The 24,715-nt window shown below is 41.3% G+C and overlaps 1 protein-coding gene across 1 annotated transcript in view; it reads right to left on the bottom strand.

The window, feature by feature from the left end:
* GREB1 (growth regulating estrogen receptor binding 1) overlaps positions 1-24,715 on the bottom strand; it is a 607,716-nt gene that overhangs the window by 130,228 nt on the left and 452,773 nt on the right. Inside the window, 2 exon segments of the mRNA XM_029595920.1 lie at positions 16,432-16,521; positions 17,698-17,897. Coding sequence (XP_029451780.1) covers positions 16,432-16,521; positions 17,698-17,897 — 290 coding nt within the window.

The following is a 24,715-nucleotide window of genomic DNA, read 5'->3' as shown; positions in this document are numbered from 1 at the left end:
TATATACATATAAATAAAAATACAAACATGAAAAATAAAACTCATATATATATATTTATTTAAAAAAAAATATATATATATATATATATATAAGAAATATGACCAATCAGTGCATCCTGAGAGAGTACTGAGAGTGGAAAAACTTTACTGGTGGCTGAAGGGGATTGGCAAGTATTCCTTTGCTGGGTAATTTTGGGGGAGAGGTGAAATTGTGGGTAAATTAATCATTAGTTTATGTGATTAAAAATGATTAAAAGTGTGTGTGCCTGATTAAAATAAAGGTAACATAGGTAATTTTAAGTGTATGTGCCTGATTTTAAAAAAGGTAGTTAATTTTTATTTAGTGTGTGTGCCTGATTGAAAGAGAGGAGAGGTAGATAATTTTTAAGAGTGAGTGGATGACCAAAAAAAGGGAAAGGTAGATAATTTTTAAGAGTGTGTGTCTGACTAAAAGAAAAGAAAGGGAGGTAATTATTTAGTGTGTCTTTCTTTCCCTCCTACCCAGCCCTAAGCACATTCTTTGATTTATAGACTCTTATCCCATATAAGAGGACAAGAGAGATTTTCATACTAAAATTCAATCAGGGATTTATCTAAAGCAAAGAAGTGACCCAGCCCTTATCAACAGATTAATTATTATCACTTTGCAAGTCATTGCAAAATTAACATTATATAGACCACATAAATTTAAAGGACTTTAATTTAGGGACCCATACTCTATTAGCCATCTAAATTAACTAAGAACTTAACAATTTTGAGATGTAGACAGCAGTCCAGTAGCAAGATGGGGTCTTCCAGACTTTTACCAATTAATGAGAGGTTATATGAAGCCTAGAGTGGCAGACCTGGAGGAGCTGAGGCAGACAGTTCCAAAATCCAGTCTGGCAGCCCCTGTGCTATCTTGAAGAAGCAAGGTGACCTGGAAGGAGGTGGACCTCACACATCACTTAGATAGGATTTTAGACAGTGCTGGGGAGGAGCTGGCTATCATGGTACATGTGGGCATCAATGACATAGGAAAGTATGGGAGGGAGGTTGTGTAAGTTAAATATAGGTTCTGATAGCTAGATTTATCAAAATGCGATAATTTTTGCATGAATAATGCCCATGATAAGGAAAAGAGACATGGCTAGGATAATTTTAGAGTTACCACACTGCATGCTATCTTAGAATTCAGATAGGTATTTTATCACAATGTGTGTTAAAGTTATTGCACCCCCATGATATTTGTATTTTGCAAGTTGTGAAGTGCCCAGACAGGCATATCATTATGTTTGGTAGTGAGAGAGAGAGAGAGAGAGAGAGAGAGAGAGAAAGAGAGACTGAGACTCTTTATAAGGCTTTCACAGTCGTCAACTATTTATACAATAGGAGGGCCAGCTAGTAACTTGAGGTGAGGTTTTGGGGGTGGTCTAGGGTTTTGAGGCCAGTTTAACATGCACAGTGAGACGTATGAACAGCACAGTACACATCATTTGGAGTGAGGAAAGTCACACAAAGATGACATGTCTACAATGCTCTCTCATCCTAGCTTGATACTACCCTGATAGATAGTCTGTGTGTACTGTGCTGTTCGTATGTCTCACTGTGCATGACTTGCTACCATAAAACCCCTGAAAGGTGGTGACTGACCTTGGAAACAGACCATTCTGCATACTGTTCGTCCCAGGAGTCCTCACCCTATGTGCTTTAAAGGTGGCCACAGACAGCATAAGGACATAACTGATACTTGCTATTGCAACAAGCAAAGTACTCAGCATATTTTCTAGGTACATACATACAGCAGTACCATATGACTAGCTCTGAGCTCGACTGGCCAAGGGCCTTGCAGCATTGTGACATCTCCATATCTGATTAAGGCCACATGTGATGGGTCAGACGAGGCAAATGGCTTCTAACACACATCTGCATTGGGTTCAATGATGTGAATCTTTTCTTAGGAGACAGGTGGATGTCCATAGAGTTATTAGAAACCATACTGTGATGTTGACATTTCTGAGGTGACTTGCAAATAGAAGTGAAAGCATGACACCATCTGTTTCCCAATCCTGCCTGCACACAGTCTGACCAGCATCCTTGTATTGCCTCCCCGAGAAGCTTACCTTGCCAACATGACATCCCAACAGCCAAGGCCCTCACCATCTGGACATGATAGTTGACAATTTGGCTGGGTAGGTGTAGCATGGTGCATCTGTGTATGGGTGCATGCAACCACAAAGAGGTATGGTACCTTATAAGGACCTGTGAGCATTGTGGAAATGAAACAATGTTGTACAGGCATTTTACCAAAGGCTGTTAAGTGAAGGCCTGCTAGGTGAGCACTCTGATGTCAGCAGTGACTCTGAAACAGTTGACAGAAAGCATCCCAAGTACAAGTGCATAACTCAACATGCAGATGTTTGTCAGCTATGGGATGAGGCTGTAAAATTGGAATTCTGAAACTGATAACTTAAACTGTCTACCTGTAGCTTTAGGCTGTGCCTTTAAGCTTCTGAGCTACTTGTGATTTATAGGATTTCTAGAGCTGTTGCTCTCCATGTTCAAGACCCAGTGGAGTCCCATCACACCTCTGCCACTATCTCACCCACATGTGAAAGCTAGGACAGGATCCTAACAGGAGGCCCACCAAGCCATACGCAGCAAGCTAGGCCAAGCAATTTTCACTGTGTTGACAGTTGTAAATGAACTTTCTTACAACACATGCCTCTTTTATACTCACTATTAGTCAGAAAACATTAAGGCAGCCATATGTATTTGGTGTTATCTTTAATTTGACCACAATCTTTCAGGTACAGTCTACTGCTCCATTGTGGAGATGAAGCCTAAGTAGGCATACGTGTTTTGTTACACAATGACCCAGACAGAGGAGCAGTGACTGAAAGAAAGACAATAGAGGAGAGCAGCTGCAAACACTTTACTGACTCCCCTTCCATGGAAGGGGAAGGGGTAGATGAGGTCTAACAGGCAAAGTTGCATTCTATGAGGCTTTGCTGAAGCTGGCTGCCACTCAGCAAGGTGTCCTCGGCTTGTGGGGGTGCATATGGGAGATCTGGGGGTAGATCCGAAAGCATCTCCATTGGTATGCCATAGCGTAGGGCTAGATTATGGAATACATAGCAGAGGAGCACTATATCTCCTACTTTGGGTGAGGCATACATTAAAGCTCCACCCGTTTTGTCCAAACAGTGAAATCTATTTTTGAGAACTCTGAAGATGCATTCTATGACTTAGCAGGTAGAACATAAGGCCTCATTGTACCTCGTCTCCGCTGGCATGTTGGAAATAGCAAAGGGGGTGAGAAGCCAGGTCCTGCAACTGTATCCCAAATTTCCTGTGGCAAAGACAGAATGGGGGCATCAATCACACCACAGTCACTTTCCCATCTTTCTGCCAAAGCACAGTATGCTGTAAGACACTAGAAGCTAGCCTGTGGCTTATCCGCAGCCTTAAAAGCCTATTTCTGTACCCTAGATGCATGCCACCTTTTTCTGGAGCATTATATGAGCAGTATATCATTAGCTGAATCTAGGTCACATCTTCCAGACTAATAAACTGCATCTGGGGATTCCACCAAAAGTGTGCCAGCTCCTCATAACCAAGCTAAGGCTCCTTGTTTGAAGCAGTCATCAAACCCTGAAGCAATACATCAGAGGTGCCACACCTGCCCTAGCAGAAAAACCTCTATCGTGTGGTCTGAATGCGCATATGCCTAGCTGCTCTGCAGTATGTCCTTCACAGATATAAACATTTTTCTGCCCTGACACAGGGAATATGCTAGGCCCATAAATGCACCAGCCACTGCTTCTGCTTTACCTGTTTGATGGGCAAGACAAACTGTGTCTGACATCATGGCTGACCTATCACTAACAGGCTACACTTGATCTGTAAGTACCAGTAGTGTGGACACTTAAAGGATGTGATTCACTTGTGAGATTTCTACTGGTCCAAAAGGAGGATTGGAAAAGGCACTTTTTACAGTGAACCCATAGAAAGTGTGTAGTGGCTGCTCATATACCAAGCTTTATGGTAAGTGCATTGTTTGGCCTCACAAGATTAGCAGGCCTCTTGAGCATGGGGAGAGAAAGCCAGGTCCTGGTGCAAGGGCCTGCACACCTGTCAGTGATGTTGTTACATCCCCCCCCCCCCCCCCCCCGGATGTCCGTGCCATTTGCTGCAAACACATAGACAAAGAGGCCCGATTACCTAAGTATAAAGGAATTGTGGGCGGCGTCCGGGTACCTGGCCATCACATCAAGGATGCACATGCAAGCTTCACAGACCATTTGCAGGTTGATGGAGTGGAAAAACATTCTGTTGCAGAAGATCTCCTTCTTGTCATGGGGCTAAATGAGTGCAGTCGACAGCTCCCAGAACAATGGAAATGTTAGCAATGACATAAAAGCCTCTTTTCAATTCCATCATGTCCTGCCTGTCCTGAGGAAATGCTATGTAGGGATTCATATGGTCAGATGCAGCTGTTATGACTTGGTCCAGACAGTGGGAAAAAGTGGTTTGGGACATTCTCCCCACAACCCCAACTGTCGTTTTGAAGGAGCCACTTGCCATGAAACGCAGGGTAGGTAATCATTTAGTGAGGCCTGGCACAGCGTGGGACCTTTCCGTGACCATATCCAGATCCCGTCTAATTTTATCATATCATTCCAGGATGGCCCAAAAGCTGAGGCAATACCTGCTAATCACATAATCCTCTGGCATGCCAGCAATGAGGCTTGTGGAGGAAAGATACGATCCCTGTATCTCCTCCGTTGTCCCTGCCTGCATGCCAGGCACTGCTGTTGCCCACGAGCCTCTCCCTGCAGAGCTAATGGTGTGGGCTCCTGTGCAGGGACTTACCTAGGAGGGGTTGGAACTTCCCTTGCCTACTCTTGTGGTTGCTGTTCCTCTTGTTGTTTGTTGGGTGCCTCCTGAAGCATCCAGTTTCCCCTAACCAGTAAACTTGCTACAAACATTACGGGTTTAGGAAGACAGTTCAGGTAAGAAAGGTGTTTTTATTGGTCCAGGAGGGCCTGATAGGTGTGTCTGATAAAATATCTCTTTTTATTATCCACAATAATTGCTATGATAATAGCCACAATCTGCGATAACTACCGCAGATGCACGCTAAAAGGTTTTTTACCTGGAACAGTGTAAAAAAAAAAGGTGTAGTTATTTCTGCCATTAAAGCCCGCATTAGTGTGTGCTGTTCTATTGTGGAAAAAAGTAGGGCAATTTGGTAGGTTAATTTATATTAACTCTTCCCATTTGCATACTAAAATTAAAATTTGCATGCTAGCTTGCATTGCGCTATTTATTGCGTGTGCAATGCGCGTTAGACCCCATTTAACGTGTGTTTTTGCTGTAATGCAATTTGATGAATGACCCGGTAAGTTTGTACTTAGCCTGACAAGTTATCCAGCTAACTCAGGAGCAGAGGCATTCAGTGCAGAGCTGGTTATCCAGTTATCTGGATAAATGTTGATTTTCATTATTATTTGACTAACACAGCTAACTTTAAGATAGAAAGGTATTCAGTGGTGTACTGCATGCTGAATTTCCCAGCTAAGGCCTAGATTCAACAAGTTGCTATATTTATCGCGGGAATATGGCACTTTAGCAGGCATGATAAAAAAGGAACATTTATGCTAATTTTTGACATTCTGCATTGCGTAAGAAAATCTCGTACCCCACGATAATTTTCTGCATTGTGAGATGCTGTATTACTATATGCAACGCAATAGCACCTCGGGCCAATATGCGCAGAACGGGTTTTAAAAACCACCTGAGTATGCGTGTATATCCTGCCATGTGCACATGTGAAATGTATCAAAAAGGGGCGGAGCATTGGCACGTGTTGGTCACCAATGGATGTGTGCGTAAATACTTAAGCGCAGAGGTGCACGCTGGGGTCCCCTACCTCTTAATTTAACTAATGCAATGGATGGCGTGTAGGTCATAAAACAAAAAAATCTAGGCAACTCAGACCATTACGGGTTGGGTCTAACAGGGGAAAGGAAGACAAATAAACTAGGGGGGGTTTGGAAGAGCTATCCCTAGCCTGGGCAAATGGGAAGAAACTGGTGAAACTGGCAATGGTGTTGGCGTGTGTCCCTTTTAGTATAAAACGTTTTATTAACCAAAGTAACCAAATACACAAACCTTCAGAATGAGGGTGTCTTATGCACTCCAAAGAAAAAAAAATAAAACATTTAACTTTTTTACCTTCGTGTTTACTCTCAAGCCCTCCCCATTGCAGCCCAGAACAAATCCATATAAACCCCAATCAGATCCTTAAAATCTGTGGTGGAAGCAGGATTTGTGCGCACATTTCCAACAAGGCATACATGTATGCACTTCCAGCTTATTTGATATCATGTGCACATATACACGCAAATGTAATACAATGTCTGCAACCACTCTAACATATGCGCTTACATGTGCGCATGGTATCTTATAGGCTGAAAGGGCATACATGTGTGCCCTTTTGGAAATTTACACGCACATGTGCATGCAAATCCTGTTTCCATCACGTAAATGGGCTAGTGAAACAGCCAGTATGCCACTACTAGTACACTTTCCCTAACATAAAAGATTTAGAAAGACAGAGCAGGTAAAAAAAAAGGATTTTGTTTTTGGCCCAGCTAAGTGTGTGTGTGAGAAAAGCCCTCATTTTATTGCTAGCAATAATGACCGCCATAATAGCTGCAACCCGCGATAATGGTGGCTATTCCACAATAAAATCTTTTTTTTCACTCTACCACACAAAAAAGGTGTTAATTCCTACGTTAAATCTTGCATTACTGTGCATTAGATTTTTGCTAAATGCGGTAGAATCCCTCATTTGCATAAAAAGCTAGCTTTTGCATACTCATCAAATTTGCAGACAAACGCAACGGGGTACAGATTCTGCATTAATCACATTTGACCCCTTTTATTGTGCGTTGAAGCCCTAACGGGATTTGATGAATAACCCTGTAAGTTAGCTGGATAGCAGGGATAGTTTATCTGTTTAACTTTCCTAGCTGGCCAGCAGCTAAATATGGACCTCACAGAATCTAAGTAATATTTATATATATTCACATTAATTTTCTAAAGGGTGAGAGATTTATCTAAATTAAATGGTTTTCCTTATAAAGATTATATTAAGAAATTAATCAACTAGCTCATGATAGACAAGGTCGTTTAGACTGGTGTTCCAATAATCAGTAAACTGTGATGAAGTGCAGAAGAGTAAAATTTGTGACAGCTTTGAATATCCATTTCCTGATTTTTAATACATTTTTAAATAATTTATGCAACACTTGATTAAACATGGACCCAACTAATGGGTCCAGACCCAGAGGTGGTAACCTACTTTGAATCTTTACATCCTGTACTACGTCACTTGAAAGCTTTCAAGAGGAAAACTTGATGAGAAAAAGAGGAAGACTGAAAAATAGTCAAATAATATAACAGAGAATGTCTTCCTTTTAAAGAAGGATCTACAACTAGATCATACTTTTGGTTATTGATCCTGCGTTTCAATATAAAGTTAAACTCCATTTCAAATGTTTTCGTGTCTCCTTTTTATTTTTCTCAGTATGCTTTGGCTTCATAGTTACACTATTCAGCAATACATAGGAGAGATAGAAACTAAAGGAATATTTATTTATTAATTTATCAATTATGATTTATTAACTACCTTTTTGAAGAGATTCACTCAAGGCTGTGTACTTCAAGGTAAATTAGAAATAGGCACATTAAATTAAGATGATATCGTATCAATACTATAACACTGACAGGATAACAAAACAAGGTAAAGAACCCCTGAATATCTTTTGAATCTGTCAGCTGAAGCAGGACTGCTGGCATTTATCCCTTCACTAATCAGTTTATTACAATGCTTAATAATTTCAATGGTAACATACGAGAAAATCTCAGGTGGGGAATAAAATAGCTTGATCTTATCCATATGATCTGTATGGTAGGATTACTGGGAGGAACAATATTTTATTTAGTTGTTTATGGAAACTCAAACTCTCCTCCATGGCCTTATTGTTATCTTATATTTGTATACCTGCCTCCCTTAAACAGAAACTTCATTGAAAGCTGTTCACAACAATATCAGTACCAGTAAATTCAACAATAAAATACAGCAATAACAAAATTTTAAAAATATATAGCATATAAATATATTAAATGAAATTTATACATGGCAATTTAGAACCATAGCCTTGACCACCCCACTTTCAGTAGGGAGGAATAATACTGAAAACGTCCTTAGTTGTATAAATATCTGGCCTGTGGCATGTTTGCTCATACTGCTAAAAAAAAATGTTTGATTTGTTTCAGAGGATATTTATTTCTGCTCTGTGGAGACTTCCTCCTCTGCAGAATTTCTGCACACATTTGAATTTCACAGAACAGAGGACTCTATTAAAATGCTGGCTTCATTTCATGGTTTTCTACATTTAATTCAGAGAGCTATGTTCCAATGACCCTCCTAGGTGCAAAGTCTGTGGGTACCTAATTTTCAAAGGGGAAACTATGCGTGTAGTTTACCTTTTAAAACTTCCTAAGGGTACAAAGGACCCATGAACTTTGTACCTGCTTTTTCTGCAGGCAGGTTTTTGCTGGAAAACAATGCATATAGCTTGGAAAATCCAATTCATGTGCATTGCTGGAACTCTGCACATACTTCCAGGAATGCCTCTTCTCAATGTGATTAAAAGGGTTCCACTATACTTCAATCAACTTTAATTTAACATCCACCTTTCCAAATAACAGCTTAGGGTGAACGTACTATACTGAAAAACAATATAAAGACACAAATAAAACAGCAAAATAAAATAAATAATTGAGGGCCTGATTTCTGAAAGCATTTACCCTTTACTGGATTACTGTCTGCTAATGAATTATTTAAAAAAATATGTAGATGGTATTTTGTCTATTCCTGTAAGTAAATGTCCCGTTCTCTCAAAAATGTATTACCTGCCTAAGGGGGATATTTTCTAAAGCTAGCGCACGCGTGCGATAGATAGATCGAGGTGGAGTCGGCCCCGAAAGAGGAGGAGTTGGGGGTGGCACCGGGGCCGCCCCCAACTCAGACAGCGAAAGGTACGCATCCTTTTCGCGCCAAATAACTACACCTTTTATGGTGTATTATTTGGCGCGATGCCAGCAACGATCGCACCGCCATGGTGCGATCGCTGCTGGCTATCGCAGGACCGCCCCCCGTTACCGCGGGATTCAGAGAGCCCGGCGGTGTTAGTGAATCCAGGCCTAAGTCTAGAAGAGTGGTTGTTAATGAACAAGGGATGGAATCTCTTTCACCAGTGAGTCCATCACTCTCCAATTTCCCTGAATCATTAATAGATGATATCTCTGCTAGAGCTACTCTAGTAGTTATGTTTGCATTGGAACAAGAAAAAGATATGGTTTTTCAGAAGTATTGTCACAATAAAGACTTTAAGATGAATTTTAAAAGCCTGATGTGTGCATCAATTAGGGATGCACGCACAAGTAGGTCTGGAGCATGCCTACGCTACGTATATCTGGTAACGTGTACATCTCACTTCAACTGATAAAAGGGCGGAGTCTGGGTGGGCATGGGCATTTTGGGGCGGGGCCCAAGAGATGTGCATGCAAATATTTACATTCCTGGGCATACACCCAGGTTAAGTGTTATGAAATTCTGGAGGAGGAGTGAGTTAAAAAAAAAACAAAAAAATAGTCATCTATGAGGGTTTTAAGGGTCTGGGATAACTGGGGGGAGTGTAGGATATTAAACTAGTGGGGTTTGGAGGACCTAGCTCTTAACGAACTGGGCGAACTGGTGAAACTGGCATGAGTGCATGCCCCTTTTAAAATCCCCCAACTTATGCAGTAGAAGTGGGATTTGTGTGCCAATATGCGCACCTATTTAAAATTGGGCACACATGTGCATGTGCCCAGGCTATTTTATAACATGTGCGCATTTTGCTTGTATGTTATAAAATTGCCACATCTCTGGGCACACACCGGCATATATGTGCTAATGTGCACTCACGTGCCAGTTTGAAAGTTACCATCCCTGCTTTCTGTGTTCAAAAAATACAAGTGTTCCCCAATATTTCGTGGTCCACTCAATATAGAATAAAACAATTCTTGCAGTTAAATGGTTCTGGCCAGGAGAGCTACATTTTTTCTTAAATACCCTTGTAAATGTCTCATATCATATCAGAAAAGTCAATTTGTGTTTATGGATTCTTTACATTTGGAGATAAAATGTCTTGGGTAGCAAGTAATTTATATATCCTCCTGTTATAGAGTATTATATCCTTTTGATTATTTCCCCCCTCCCCCATTATGAGGGCTTTTGCATAATTACACTTTATTTTTATGTATAAGATTGTTAATTCCAATTTATGTACAATTGCTTTTCCTAATTTTCACTTTTTGTGATGTAAATTGATGAAAATTAATTAAATGTAAAATTAAAAAAAAATCACAGGACAAGTAATTTTCAGTAGAACATGAAGGACTAAAGTCTGTGGGCACAAAGTACTAATGGATTTTATCCCAAATTTTCAAAAGTAACCTTATGTGCATAAAAATAAAGTGTAATTATGCTAAAGCCCTCATAATGGGGGCTTATGTACATAAGTTCACTTTGAAAATTCCCAGGTATTGCTGGTCGCGCATGGCAAGTTATACCTGCTCGGGATCAGGTGTAACTTACCACATGAACATTTACACGCATGCTTCTGAAAATCACAAGTATGTGACTAAATGTTTTCTCCTTCCCACCCACCAAAATGTACCTTGCTAGGCCAGGGAAAAGTAGCACAAAATCATGTTCCATGCATATTTCACTGGGACTAGCCCCCCTTCCTCTGTATAATTTTCAAAAGCTTATTTAAGTGCACAGAATAGCATTCACACAAGTAAATTATTTTCAAGATTACCCCCTAAAAAGACCAAATTAAAAACCATATCCATCTAAGAAGAAGCAGAAAAAGCAATTCTCATATGGACCATTTGTTCTTTTTCTGCCATCATTACTATGTTACTATGATACATTAAATTCATTCAGCATCAAAAGAAATCAATAGAGCAAAAAAGCGAAATATGATAAAATGGGCTTTCCTGGTTGAAAGTCCAAAGTAATAACACCAACATAAATACACTGATTTAAAACCAAAGTTTACATCAACTTTCTAAAGAGTAAATAATTGTCATGTCACTCCAGAATTGGGTGTAAGGGGGAGTGCTGCAACACATGAAAAAGTCCTTTCATGTTTTCTGGTTGCCTTGGATATTGATGGCACAATAAAACATTATTCTCTGGATCCTGCCCTCTAAGAAAGAGCATAAACATTTTAGCATGGTACTACCAAAGCACAAATCTGAAAGCCGAGACAGCAAAATACATTGACCAATTGTACTGTCAGAGAAGTCTAAGAGAAATAATAAAGATACTTTTTCTCACTGCAGTTTCATAAGAAGATAATGCAGCAAAATTACTAAGACAGTTTTGGGACTAAAACTTGGTCTAAAATCTGATTGACAGGGGTCTAAATAATTAGCCTTCACCAGAATGTTCTGCAATTGTGTTAGGGTAGTGGACCCTTGTGTTGGGGTGAGGTTGACACAACCTACAGGGAAGGCCCTGTAGGTCCAAACCACCAACTAGTGGGGCAGATGGAGCAGAAACTGGATTGGAGCTTTGCCTATACCAGCCCTTGGGTTGAGCCTTTGGGCTCTGGGGCTAGCAGATCTTAGGTGGTAGTGTCTGAGGCATAGGCAGAAGAGAGCTCCAGTATCCAGCTGGGGTCAAAGCAGGCAGCAGGCACGGATGGTCATGGTCAAGGCTGAGGTCAAGGCAAGTGGCAAGCAAGGATGGTTGTAGTCAAGGCTGAGATGAAGGCAAGCAGCACATAAGGATGGTCACGGTCAAGGCTGAGGTTGAGGTAGGTGGCAAGCAAGAGTAAACAAGGCACAGGCTAAGGTTAGTTCAGAGAAATCAGTCTGAGGGTTAGAAGACAAGGGTAAGCTTGGAGATGAAGATAATGCAAGGGTGTAAATGAAGGCAAGGCAAGCTGGAGATGAGGGACACTAGGGCAGCAACTATTACTACCACTAAGGTAGTCAACCCATTGCTGAGCACTATAGCGTTGCACAGCCCGGGTTTAAATCCCCAACTATATGATGTCTACTGGAGGTGCCGACCAGTGTTGATCTCACTGTGGGGTTTTAAAATTTTTGGTGCACGCAGTGTGCGCACACCTAGAGTAGGGCGCAGTGGTCAACGGTGTCATCATTTCAGGCCACTCAGAGTGGTTGAGCTGTGTGAAATGAGTGAGCCAGCTTGCAGATGCAGCCACGAACTGACAAATTTAACAGTACCCCCTTCTAAGCCCCCTCCTCAGGACCTGAAGCTTGGGTTTGGAGGGAACTCGTCTGTGGAATTCTTTTATTAGCTGCTGTGCCTTAAGATTGGTGGCAGGCTCTTACAAATTCTCTTCTGGGCGCTGCCTGCGATATCAATTGGGTGGTCTGGGTCCAGAAATTATGGAATTCTTTGGCCATGAGGCGAGCTGCTTGGCAGTCCACAGTGAGAGGTAGTGGAAGTGGTATCCAGGGGTTCTTTCCTTACACAATCTGAAATGGAGAAGAACCAGTGGCACAGCTCACGTGATTATTGTGAGAAGATTTTGCCCACGGAAGTAGAAGGGCCCATTTGTCTTTCCTTTGGTAGACTCTCAGCCGGAGAAAGGTCTTGAGAACCTGGTTGATTCTTTCAGTCTGCCCATTGCCCTGGGGATGGTAAGCCATAATGAATTCCAGGGAGATGCCAAAGAAGGGCCCATTTGTCTTTCCTTTGGTAGACTCTCAGCCGGAGAAAGGTCTTGAGAACCTGGTTGATTCTTTCAGTCTGCCCATTGCCCTGGGGATGGTAAGCCATAATGAATTCCAGGGAGATGCCAAACTTGCAGCAGAGAGCCTTCCAATAGCGGGCTGTAAATTGAACACCTATGTTGGACAAAATGTGGGAAGGCAAGCCGTGCAATTGGAAAACATGTTGAATGAAGAGGCAGCACAGTTCAGGAGCTGAAGGGAGCTAGCAAGAGTTACAAAGTGAGCCATTTTAGAAATTGTATCCACTATGACCCATTTCACAGTGGAGCCATATGAGAGTGGGAGATCCACAATGAAGTCTGTGGATATGTGGGTCCAGGATTCCCTGGGGGCTGGCAACAGCTTAACAGTCCCCAGGGTCAGGAACTATCAGCTTTATTCTGTGTGCAGGTTGTACAGAATCTCATGTAGATCTTCACATCCTCCTTGAAGTGTGGCCACCAATAGTGGCACTGAAGGAGCTTGAGAGTTCGGGCCATTCCAAGGTGTCCTGCTATACAAGAGTCATGCGCTCACTGAGCCTCTTGGGGAAAACTGTCTTCCTTGCGCAGATGGAAGTGGAAGAAGCAAGGTTGATCCTTGCAGGATTGCTGATATGTCATGGGACTTCTAAGGCATCTTCAGTCAGAAAGGATCAGAACAATGCATCTGCTTGGAGGTTCTTCTCTACTGGTCGGTAGTGTGGCTTGAAGTCAAACCAAGAAAAGAAGAGGGACCAGTGATCCTGCCTGGGGTTAAAGCGTTGGGCCTGCAGAATGTACTCTATATTTTTCTGATCCATATAGATAGTGATCTTATGTTGAGACCCTTCTAAGAGATGTTGCCACTCCTTAAGTTTAACTGCTAGACATTCTCTGTCTCCGATTGTATAATTCTCTGTTAATGAAAATTTCCTGAAGAAGAATGAGCATGGAAGAAGTTTCCCTTCTGTGCTGTGTTGACTGAAATCAGTCCCAACCCCAAGGGATGAGGTAGTTACCTCAAGCACAAAAGGATGGGAGGTGTCCGGGTGTCAGTGACAGGGTCCTTGGATGAACGCTTGCTTTGACCGCTTCCAGAGTCCAGTTTCTAGTATTTGCATTCTTTTCATGTTAGGGCCGTGAATGGTGCTGTAAGGGTGGAGTATCCATGGATGAATGGCCGATAGTAATTAGTAAAGCTGAGAAACCTTTGTAATGCTTGCAGACCCACGAGCTGGGGCCACTCTAGAATGGCCTTCTGTTTTGCGGGATCCATGCATAGACTAGTACTGGTGATGATATAACTCAGGAAAGGTAGTTGTTCTTGCTTGAAGAGACATTTTTCCAACTTGGCATCATATCAATGGTGTTTGCATAAGCACTGGAGTACTTGTTCATATGGGAACTATGAGCAGACAGAGACTGGGAAAAAATAATATAGGAGGTCCCAAAGAATGTCAATCATCATCTTTTGAGGTACTTCCAGGGCTCTGCATAGGCTGAAGGGCATTACTAAGTGCTTGTAGTTCCCATCCCTCATATTAAAGGCAGTCTTCCATTCATCTCCTTGCTTAATTCAGATGAGATTGTATGCTCCCCGGAGGTCTAGTATGGTAAAGACTTGGGCTCTCTGCAGTTGCTCAAACAGCTCGGATATCAATGGCAGGGGACAGCAATCCTTTTTAGTGATAGCATTAAGGCCTTTGTAGTCTATACAGGGCCAAAGTGCTCCATCCTTTTTTGATACGAACAAGAAACTTGCTCAAACGGGTGAGGAAGATGGATGGATGAAGCCTCTAGCAAGATTCTCTTGGATATATTCACGCATAGCCTTGGTCTCAGGCTTCGAGAAAGGGTACACTCTGCCTTGCAGAAGGTCCTTGCCCGGGAAAAGCTCGATCCCGCAGTCATAGGAGCACTGAGGAGGCAACGTCTCAGACTGCTGCTTGGAGAATGTCTTGATATTCCGTATATTGAGGAGGTAGCCCCATCTGAGTAGCAGCAATAGTGAAATGAGCCAGATGAAAGACAGAGGAGAGGCAAGTAGAAGAACAAGACGGCTCCCACTGGTCCAGTTCCAGCAAGGGCTAGTCAATGATGCATTGATACTTTTGAAGCCAAGAAAGCCCCAGGATCATAGGATTGACCGCTTGGGGTAGTGCATAGAAAAGACAGAAGACCAAACTGACAGAGACTGCCAATGCTGTGAGGATCTAGAATGGGAGCACAAACTGGCGAAGCAAAACAAAAGAAAGAACAAAGCCATTGTAGGAACTGTTGAAATCAAAGTGGAGCAAGTCCTGCAGGCATGCTCCCATTGTGGAGTGAAAGAGCACGTTATGAAGGACTGCCCCTAACAAGAGTGGGAGTGGGCATGTACTTTTGTGAAGGTGCAAAGTTGTAACTTGATAGATGGTTCCCATGGGGGACTTTTGAACTTTCTGAAACTAGCTGAATTGGATGACTGTTCTACGCGAGCCTTGATAGATTCAGGATGTGGCAAAACACTCATTAGGAAGGAGTTAGCTCAGAGACTATATGTCAACTATGAGATGAAGGCGACACTCACTTGTATACATGGGGATCAGCAATAATACCTCCACATGCCCGGAGGTACTGATGACTATGGAAGGGCAAGACAAGGTAGAGGTGTTCCCAAGCTCTTCTACCCAGTGGTTCTGGAGCGAGATTATCCCCAATTTAAGATTCTGGGGACCCGGCTTGTCATGGGCTGAACCAATTCTAAACAATACAAAGTAGAAGAACTTACTGAAACAAAGGGGAACAATGGACAACCCTTAACTGACTGCTCAGGTTGGGTGGGGAAGGAGAAACCTAGGAAGGTTAGACAGCTCCAGCATAGGATGGGGAAGGGAAATAAACACATCTGTTTTCTCAGGAGTACACCCCTAGTAAGGGTAAGCACTCAACCTGAGTGGTTCATGAAGGGGCATACAAGAGAACATCTTAAAGGATCAGCTCTGGAAGCCAAATTTAAGGTGGCCTGATCCACCTTAAATCCAATACAGCAGGGAATCCTGGTCCTGGATGGAGGTCCATAGGAAAGGAGTATAACAAGCCAGGAAGGGCGAGAGGGCCCAGGGAAGAGAAGACAAGTACTGTGGAACTGTAAGTTAATTGCTGTCTTTGTGAACTGCAAAGGAAATCAGAACTGCTTCTGGTTTTGGTTCCTATCATTAATTAAGAAGTTTATTAGAGACTTGCCAGAGTCCAGCCTGGGTCTGTTTTTTGGCTATCCCAAGACCGCTCATATTGCCACATAGCAATAATCACATTTTTACAGCCAAACTGAGTGAGTGCAATTTTCAGACAACCAATTTATTCAGGTTACTGGTTTAGAAAGTTATCCTCTTGATTATGACCACAGTCTCATAATCTCTCACTGAAATTGTACAAGAGAGTATCAAGGATGGGGTCACCTGACCTAATCCATGTCTCAGCAATCTACAATGCTTTCTGAGCAAAGCAGCAATGATCACTAAACTACAATGTCTAATCTTAAGAACAATTTTTTTTATTACACCTTAGAACTCCTTTAGGTCTCATTTTCTTTAAAGAATAACAAAAGGCTTACTTGAAGCTTTTGAAGACAAAGAAGAAGTTGCTGAATCATGTGAGCATGACCTTTGTCTTTTTATGGGGCTTCTCTTTTCTGAAGTGGAATCTATTTAGAGGAAAAACACATTATTAATAATAAACCAAGTTAACTGTTACCTTCCTCACACCTCTACTCCTGGAGGACATCGTTTCATTCTGCCACACTGTGGTCCTATTAGCAGTCTACAGTTGTCAACAATGGGGTTAAAATAATGCACATAACAAATTACTAAATATTTAAGGCAGGAATGAATGTGCTGCTTAGAATTCAATTCAGCGGATCAATAATAGTAATATATAGCACATGTAATATTATGTTTGGACAGAGAATAAAGTATGAATAAAATATTTTGCTTAAAAATATCCTTTTGGATCAGAAATCGGAGTCTACACTATTATTCTGGAAACATTTATGCATCAGTCCTAACATGATTTTTCAGTTTTAGCATATGTTATGGAAACATAGGGATCCCTGTACTAAAAAAGGATTCTATAATTGAAGCCTCCAATTTTGGCGTGCTTTTTCATAATTAGTAAGCATTCTGTGCCATGAACAACATATAATGGGTGTTACATAACCTTTGCCTACCTCCCAGCGCCCACTTCCAATAATAAAGTTTTTTTTACCATCTGTAGGCCATTCAATTTGGAATTTAAAAGTACCTTACACATTACTTAAATGTATTATTTATGGCCGGAATGTACGATAGTGAAAATCAGGGTCAGACTGGCTGTGTTAAAAGTATTGCATTTCGTGAGGTGCGTGATGCTGGAGCAACCTTTATTACGAAAAAGTGGATTGCTGAAAAATTAGACTGAAGCGAAAGCTGGGTTCAGAGGACATCAGGCAAGACTGCCGACAAATTTATGAAATTTGGTGACGGTTCAATCACTAAAATTATCTCCAGAAAGCCAAAAAATAATTGAAAATTCCAGCAACAAACAGAAAAAAAGTAGTTACCCCGCTTATTTTAAAGCTGTTTTGCAAGCTAATGGTGGGCATACCAACTATAAATTATAAGTTGTTTTATTCAGTTTTCGGTGCTGATTAAAAAGTTTCTATCAGATTTCTGGTTGCTGCTGCAATGGGGGAGACAACAGTCATGCAACACATGGTACATGTTATAAAATAATTCAAATTATTAAAAGTTTGAATTTTAATAAGTGGATTGTTTTGGTGGTGGCTAATTGATGGCGGTGGCTGCTATCATGACAAAATTATTTAAATATGGAGGCCTCCTACCTTCAGTCACTGTTTCTTCATCCTCATTGTCTGTACTACTCAGCTTCTCAGGGTCACTCTCCAAGGTGTCATTCGTGACCCCCTTCTCTAATGCTGCATTTGAGTTAACAAAATATGCTGCCAAACCGAGTTCCTGTTCTAGTGATGCCCTTACCAGGCACGACGAATTCATTAAACGAAGGTCACAATACCGCAATGACCTGAAAAGTAAAGATCCAACAGCATAGCAAGCATCAATTCCACATCTCTTCCATCTCTATTTAAACAAACAGTCCCGTGGAGGATAATTTTCAAACTGCAAGCGGTGGCATATACATGCACATATGGCCGTGCTTTGATTTACGATAGTATTTTATAACCTGCACATATCAGATTCGCACATATTATAAAATACACACATCTCTGTCCCGCAACATACACACGTATATATGCTTACATGCGAATACGTTCAATGCACTGAAAGCGAGTATAATGCATTGAACACGCACATTTTTCCTACCTATTTTAAAAATATACACATGTACACTGTATGCGGGAAAATGAAGTACGATTTACTCGTGTAAATCCTGATTCACGCGCATAAGTCGGTATAATTTAAATTACGCGCACGTAATTGAAATTGCCAGTTTTACCAATTACTCCATCAGTTCACCAGGTCCTTCCTCTTCAAGTCATCAAGTTCCTCCTGGTTCTTCAGCCTGAACTCCCCCCAGTTCAATCATACCTCCCACCCAGCCAATAGTATACAATAAACACATTTGATATCACTTACACAAGATAATTAGCGAGTAAGCTTTCAAATCTACATGTGCAATTCTCTTTTAAAACAGCAACTTATGCACGTAAATGTTGGCCCTGTCTCAGAACATCCCTAGTTTCCCCCTTTTTTTATGCTCATATATATGTGCGTAAACCCTAAATTATTCAATTTTCAATGTTTATTAAATACCGATTACATGAGTACAGGTTACTAATTCATGTATGTGCTAATTTTTACACACATAACATGTTGAATATTCACCCCACTGAGTACTGCGGCTCCTCAGCCTCATCCACCAGAACTTAGCCTGAGTGAATAGCAGCTCAGTAAGTTGCATAGTGTTATGACAAAAATGGCAACCATCCTGCAAAATATGCACATGGAAGGGAATAAATATTTGCTCGCTCGTTTTAATAGCTCTTTAAGCCAGTTTTCAAATTCTCAGGTACCTGGCTCATCTTTTATTGGAGCTTTAACTAGCTGAGCACGGAACTGGTGCACCTCTAGGCAAGAGATTCAACTGAACACCAAACCCTAACTTACAAACACCTTTTAAAAAAAAAAGTTATTTGTGACTCTAAAGGGTGTAAAGTATTATATTATAGAACTGTATACCTTGGGACAGATTTATAAATATTACAGTTATTTTACAGACAGTATCTGTTCTTGAGGGTAATTGCAGGCAATTACTGTCAATATATTTCAAACATCAGGCATTTGCAACATCATTATTATTTTTACAGGTGTCACCTTTGACAATTTGAAAGCACATATAGTTGGTTACTGTGTTACAAACCTTCAGCTACAATCTGTTCTACAGGCATTTTTTCCAGTAATGCATCTATTTTCTTAATATTGCTGCCTAGCAGAAAATTGTAGAATATTAGAACAGAAGTAAAATTAACTATTGCCTTGCCAAACAAAGGGTAACAATCTATCCATATAATATCACAAGTTCCAATAAAACGTATGAAGACACATTTTTATGTTTAGTTGTGGGAAGTTTATGATAATAGAAAAGAGTTGGGCACCTACCTATTGTGTGATAAATGTATAACTCACATGCCCTGTGGTAAAGCCCACTTGGAAAGCAGGAGAACAAGCAAGCACGGTATACCTATCATCAGGCTGTATATACCCACACTGGCACTTTGGCACATATTTAAAGATTCTGGAATAGCATATAAATCACTTTATTACTTGTTTATAGCTAGATTTGCAGGAATTCTATTCTCAGGCCCCTTCTTTTATAGAACTCTAGTCCATGGGATTATATGTCTCTTACTTCATTGGTTGAACTCAATTGTGTTTCCTTGGTGATTTTGTTCATCATCTGTTACTTTTCCTTCCCAATCTCATGATACAATGTAAACGCTACTATGCTATAATGCCTTATTGCATGCTCGCTTATCACACATAAGTTCCAAACTGTTCCCTATGTTCTTACTGCTACAATGTAATAAGTACTTGAGTTTCTTACTGTTACAATGTAATAATAATAAGACACCTTAGTCTTATTTTTCTCCGAGTTAATATGTAAACCGATGTGATATACCCCAATGAATGTTGGTATATAAAAGCAAATAAATAAATAAAATAGATCATTGGGCACAGAAGGTAGGGGTGTTTCATCATATGCTGCTTCTCTACTTTATTTGGTAGAAGGGATTTGGACCCATTTTAAAGTTTTCCCTGACTGGTCTGCCCAATGTGGAATGCTTCATAATTCAAACAGACACACTTGTGATGGTACGTTGCTCTAATATTTCTGAACTGTGCTATGCCCAGTGTCCTCTAGATATTAATGGAGCATTTGAAATAACTGGGTCCAATGACCTATTATTCTATATGGTCAGTAATAACATTTCCTAATATTTATTTAACTATTTATTTATGAGATTTTTTATTTATATATTCCTAATATCCCTAATATCACTAATATACATCTCGTTATGTCAGCTCTTACTTCTAACATTGCAGAGATTATTTCTACTGCCGAGACAGTTGAAAAAGTCCAAACAAAGTTTAATGTGACCATGCATTTTTTAGATAACAAGCTCCATATTAAGGAATCATGTTAAGGAATCTATGTAGCTGTCATGGTAGAAGACCCTTTTTCGCTTATACTCCTATAGCTCAGAATTTCCTCAGTGTACTCCTACATCCTGTAAACTTCTATGTATCACACAAGTTATGTTTTTGTTAATTATCTGATTAGTTATTGCTGTGAAATGTATCATCATGAAAACTGACAAATGGAAGACTAAGCTTCAGTTTCATAAGAACTTAAGAACATAAGAAATTGCCATGCTAGGTCAGACCAAGGGTCCATCAAGCCCAGCATCCTGTTTCCAACAGAGGCCAAAACCAGGCCACAAGAACCTGGCAATTACCCAAACACTAAGAAGATCCCATGCTACTGATGCAATTAATACAGTGGCTATTCCCTAAGTAAAATTGTTTAATAGCCATTAATGGACTTCTCCTCCAAGAACTTATCCAAACCTTTTTTGAACCCAGCTACACTAACTGCACTAACCACATCCTCTGGCAACAAATTCCAGAGCTTTATTGTGCGTTGAGTGAAAAAGAATTTTCTCCGATTAGTCTTAAATGTGTTACTTACTAACTTCATGGAATGCCCCCTAGTCCTTCTATTATTCGAAAGTGTAAATCACCGAATCACATCTACTCGTTCAAGACCTCTCATGATCTTAAAGACCTCTATCATATCCCCCCTCAGCCGTCTCTTCTCCAAGCTGAACAGCCCTAACCTCTTCAGCCTTTCCTCATAGGGGAGCTGTTCCATCCCCTTTATCATTTTGGTTGCCCTTCTCTGTACCTTCTCCATCGCAACTATATCTTTTTTGAAATGCGGCGACCAGAATTGTACACAGTATTCAAGGTGCGGTCTCACCATGGAGTGATACAGAGGCATTATGACATTTTCCGTTCTATTAACCATTCCCTTCCTAATAATTCTTAACATTCTATTTGCTTTTTTGACTGCTGCAGCACACTGAGCCGACGATTTTAAAGTATTATCCACTATGATGCCTAGATCTTTTTCCTGGGTGGTAGCTCCTAATATGGAACCTAACATCATGTAACTACAGCAAGGGTTATTTTTCCCTATATGCAACACCTTGCACTTGTCCACATTAAATTTCATCTGCCATTTTGATGCCCAATCTTCCAGTCTTGCAAGGTCCTCCTGTAATGTATCACAGTCTGCTTGTGATTTAACTACTCTGAATAAATTTGTATCATCCGCAAATTTGATAACCTCACTCGTCGTATTCCTTTCCAGATCATTTATATATATATTGAAAAGCACCGGTCTAAGTACAGATCCCTGAGGCACTCCACTGTTTACCCTTTTCCACTGAGAAAATTGACCATTTAATCCTACTCTCTGTTTCCTGTCTTTTAACCAGTTTGTAATCCTCAAAAGGACATCGCCTCCTATCCCATGACTTTTTAGTTTTCGTAGAAGCCTCTCATGAGGGACTTTGTCAAACGCCTTCTGAAAATCCAATACACTACATCTACCAGTTCACCTTTATCCACATGTTTATTAACCCCTTCAAAAAAATGAAGCAGATTTGTTAGGCAAGACTTCCCTTGGGTAAAACCATGTTGACTGTGGTCCTCATTTTCCAATATCACATTGGTAACGCATTAGGGGGCGTTACCAATGCAAATGAGGCTTCTTTCATGCAGTGGGGAAACATCACATGCAGCGATGTTTTCCCAGTGTGCGATGATTCTTTCGGTGTGTCATCGCAGTGCACAATATTTGCCCTTCAATCATCACAGGCCACTATAGTCCTGGACAGCCCATTTCAGGGGGAGAGAGAGAGAGAGAGAGAGAGAGAGAGAGAGAGAGAGAGAGAGAGAGAGAGAGAGAGAGAGAGCAAGCCTTAGTATAGTGCCTATGCCCTAGACAAGTATTTTAACCCCTATGGGAGGGCCACCTACTAACTCGGGGTGGGGATTAGGTATGAGCGTCGGGGGTTGGGGGCCACTTTCGCATTCCACATGAGACCTACGGACAGAACAGTGCTCTCTAGTGCAGATTTGCTGGCCGTCGGAGTGAGGACGCTCACTCCAAGAAGTGGTTTGGGCAACATTCTCTCCACCTAGCTTGTTGTTGCCCAGGTAGAGTGTCCATCAAGCTAGGTGGAGAGAAAGTTGCCCAAACCACTTCTTGGAGTGAGCGTCCTCACTCCGACGGCCAGCAAATCTGCACTAGAGAGCACTGTTCTGTCCGTAGGTCTCATGTGGAATGCGAAAGTGGCCCCCAACCCCCGACGCTCATACCTAATCCCCACCCCGAGTTAGTAGGTGGCCCTCCCATAGGGGTTAAAATACTTGTCTAGGGCATAGGCACTATACTAAGGCTTGCTCTCTCTCTCTCTCTCTCTCTCTCTCTCTCTCTCTCTCTCTCTCTCTCTCTCTCTCTCTCTCTCTCTCTCTCTCTCTCCCCCCGGGAGCCTGAAACGGGCTGTCCGGGACTATCGTGGACCGCGATAACCCTTTAGTGGCCCCGTAACGCAAATCTCAGGGTTGTAGCTAGCAGCCGCGCTAACACTGCGGCTGTTTCGCCGCACACGATAGCTTTGCATATACTCCGCCCCCTGACAAATTTGCATTCGCAAATCGCGATAACAGCTGTTATCGCGATTTGCGAATTTATCGCGCGTGGTAAACTCCTTTTGAAAATGAGGCCCTGTGTCCCATTAAATCATGTCTTTCTATATGCTCTACGATTTTGATCTTGAGAATAGTTTCCACTATTTTTTCCTGGCACTGAAGTCAGGCTCACTGGTCTATAGTTACCTGGATCACCCCTGGATCCTTTTTTAAATATTGGGGTTACATTGGCCACCCTCCAGTCTTCAGGTACAATGGATGATTTTAATGATAGGTTACAAATTTTAACTAATAGATCAGAAATGTCATTTTTTAGTTCCTTCAGAACCCTAGGATGCATACCATCTGGTCCAGGTGATTTGCAATCAAGTATTTCAGTGCACAGCATGACAAACAGCTGATATCCAGAGTAACGTCATTTGAGAAGCACTGACTTTTCTTACCAATACTGAATATAGTGAAGGCGCTTGCAGGGGAGGCTCAGCTCTGTTACAGATGTGAAGGGTTTAAAGACCTGTTACACAAAGAAGATCAATTTAATTGAGTAGAGTGTTTGGAGTTTTGTGGGATAAGCTTGTGTAATCCTTCTGTGCTTACACCCCGTGACACAACGTGATCCTTGCTTCCCTTGCATCACTACATTTAAGGAGGTGCCCAGTCGAGCCACCTCCCTGCTTAACCTTCCCCATCCAACTGATTTGCATTCACTGAGGTCCTGGCTTGAAGCCCTTGGTTTCATGCAAGGACAGATAGCAGAATTTTGTGGACTTTATTTTTGGCCTGGCAACCATCCAACCTTCTGCCCACTCTATGGGCTTCCAAGCCCATTCAGACCTGGTTTAGCTCTGCTCACTGTCATTATCAATGGACAAAGCAGGGTGAAAGATGCCAAGGACCTTCATTTGCAGCTTCCAGAGATCTGCCCCCTGTTTAATCCCTCTTCTGTTTGGAGTAATGTCTCCAAATGGGTTAATTTTGCAGAATGGGTATGTTGCGTCTGATCTTAGTCTCTCAAATTCACTAATGCCCTTCTTAATACCTGCATTGTGACAAAGAGAGCTTCTTTATGGAGTTCATCATATCTTATATGCACAGGCAACATGTCTAGATTGCCTGGAAGTTCTTTTAATCAGGCCTGTGGCACCCAGTACAATTGAGACAATTTCTATATTTTTCTGTCACATTTTCCTGGTCTCTGATTGCATCATTTGGTACTTGAGGATCTTCTCTCTCACCATTTGATCCACAGAATAGTCACTCGGTACTGATACTTCTATCAATAATGCTTTTCTCCATTAACACAATATCCAGTTTTCTTGTATCAAGCTATTTATCTGTTGGGATAGGAATGTCCCAGGTGATCACAACTTTTTCATTCTCTGCAATTATCTCAGGGTTGTGATCCCAATGCTTACACAGTTTCCAGTGGATGAACTGTACCACCTTATTTTGCCTTTCTGTATTCAGGCCTTTTGACATCAACACAACATCCAGTGACAGTGTGTGTAACCATTTCTAGTTCTCTTTTATAGAATCTACATTTATCTGCTGCTCCGGGCAGGTTACTCCCATGCAGAAGAAATATTTCCTGATGTTGGTTCT

Source organism: Rhinatrema bivittatum, chromosome 3 (assembly GCF_901001135.1).
Source record: "Rhinatrema bivittatum chromosome 3, aRhiBiv1.1, whole genome shotgun sequence".
NCBI classification, from domain to species: Eukaryota; Metazoa; Chordata; class Amphibia; order Gymnophiona; family Rhinatrematidae; genus Rhinatrema; species Rhinatrema bivittatum.
This window is presented reverse-complemented; position numbering and strand designations above follow the sequence as displayed.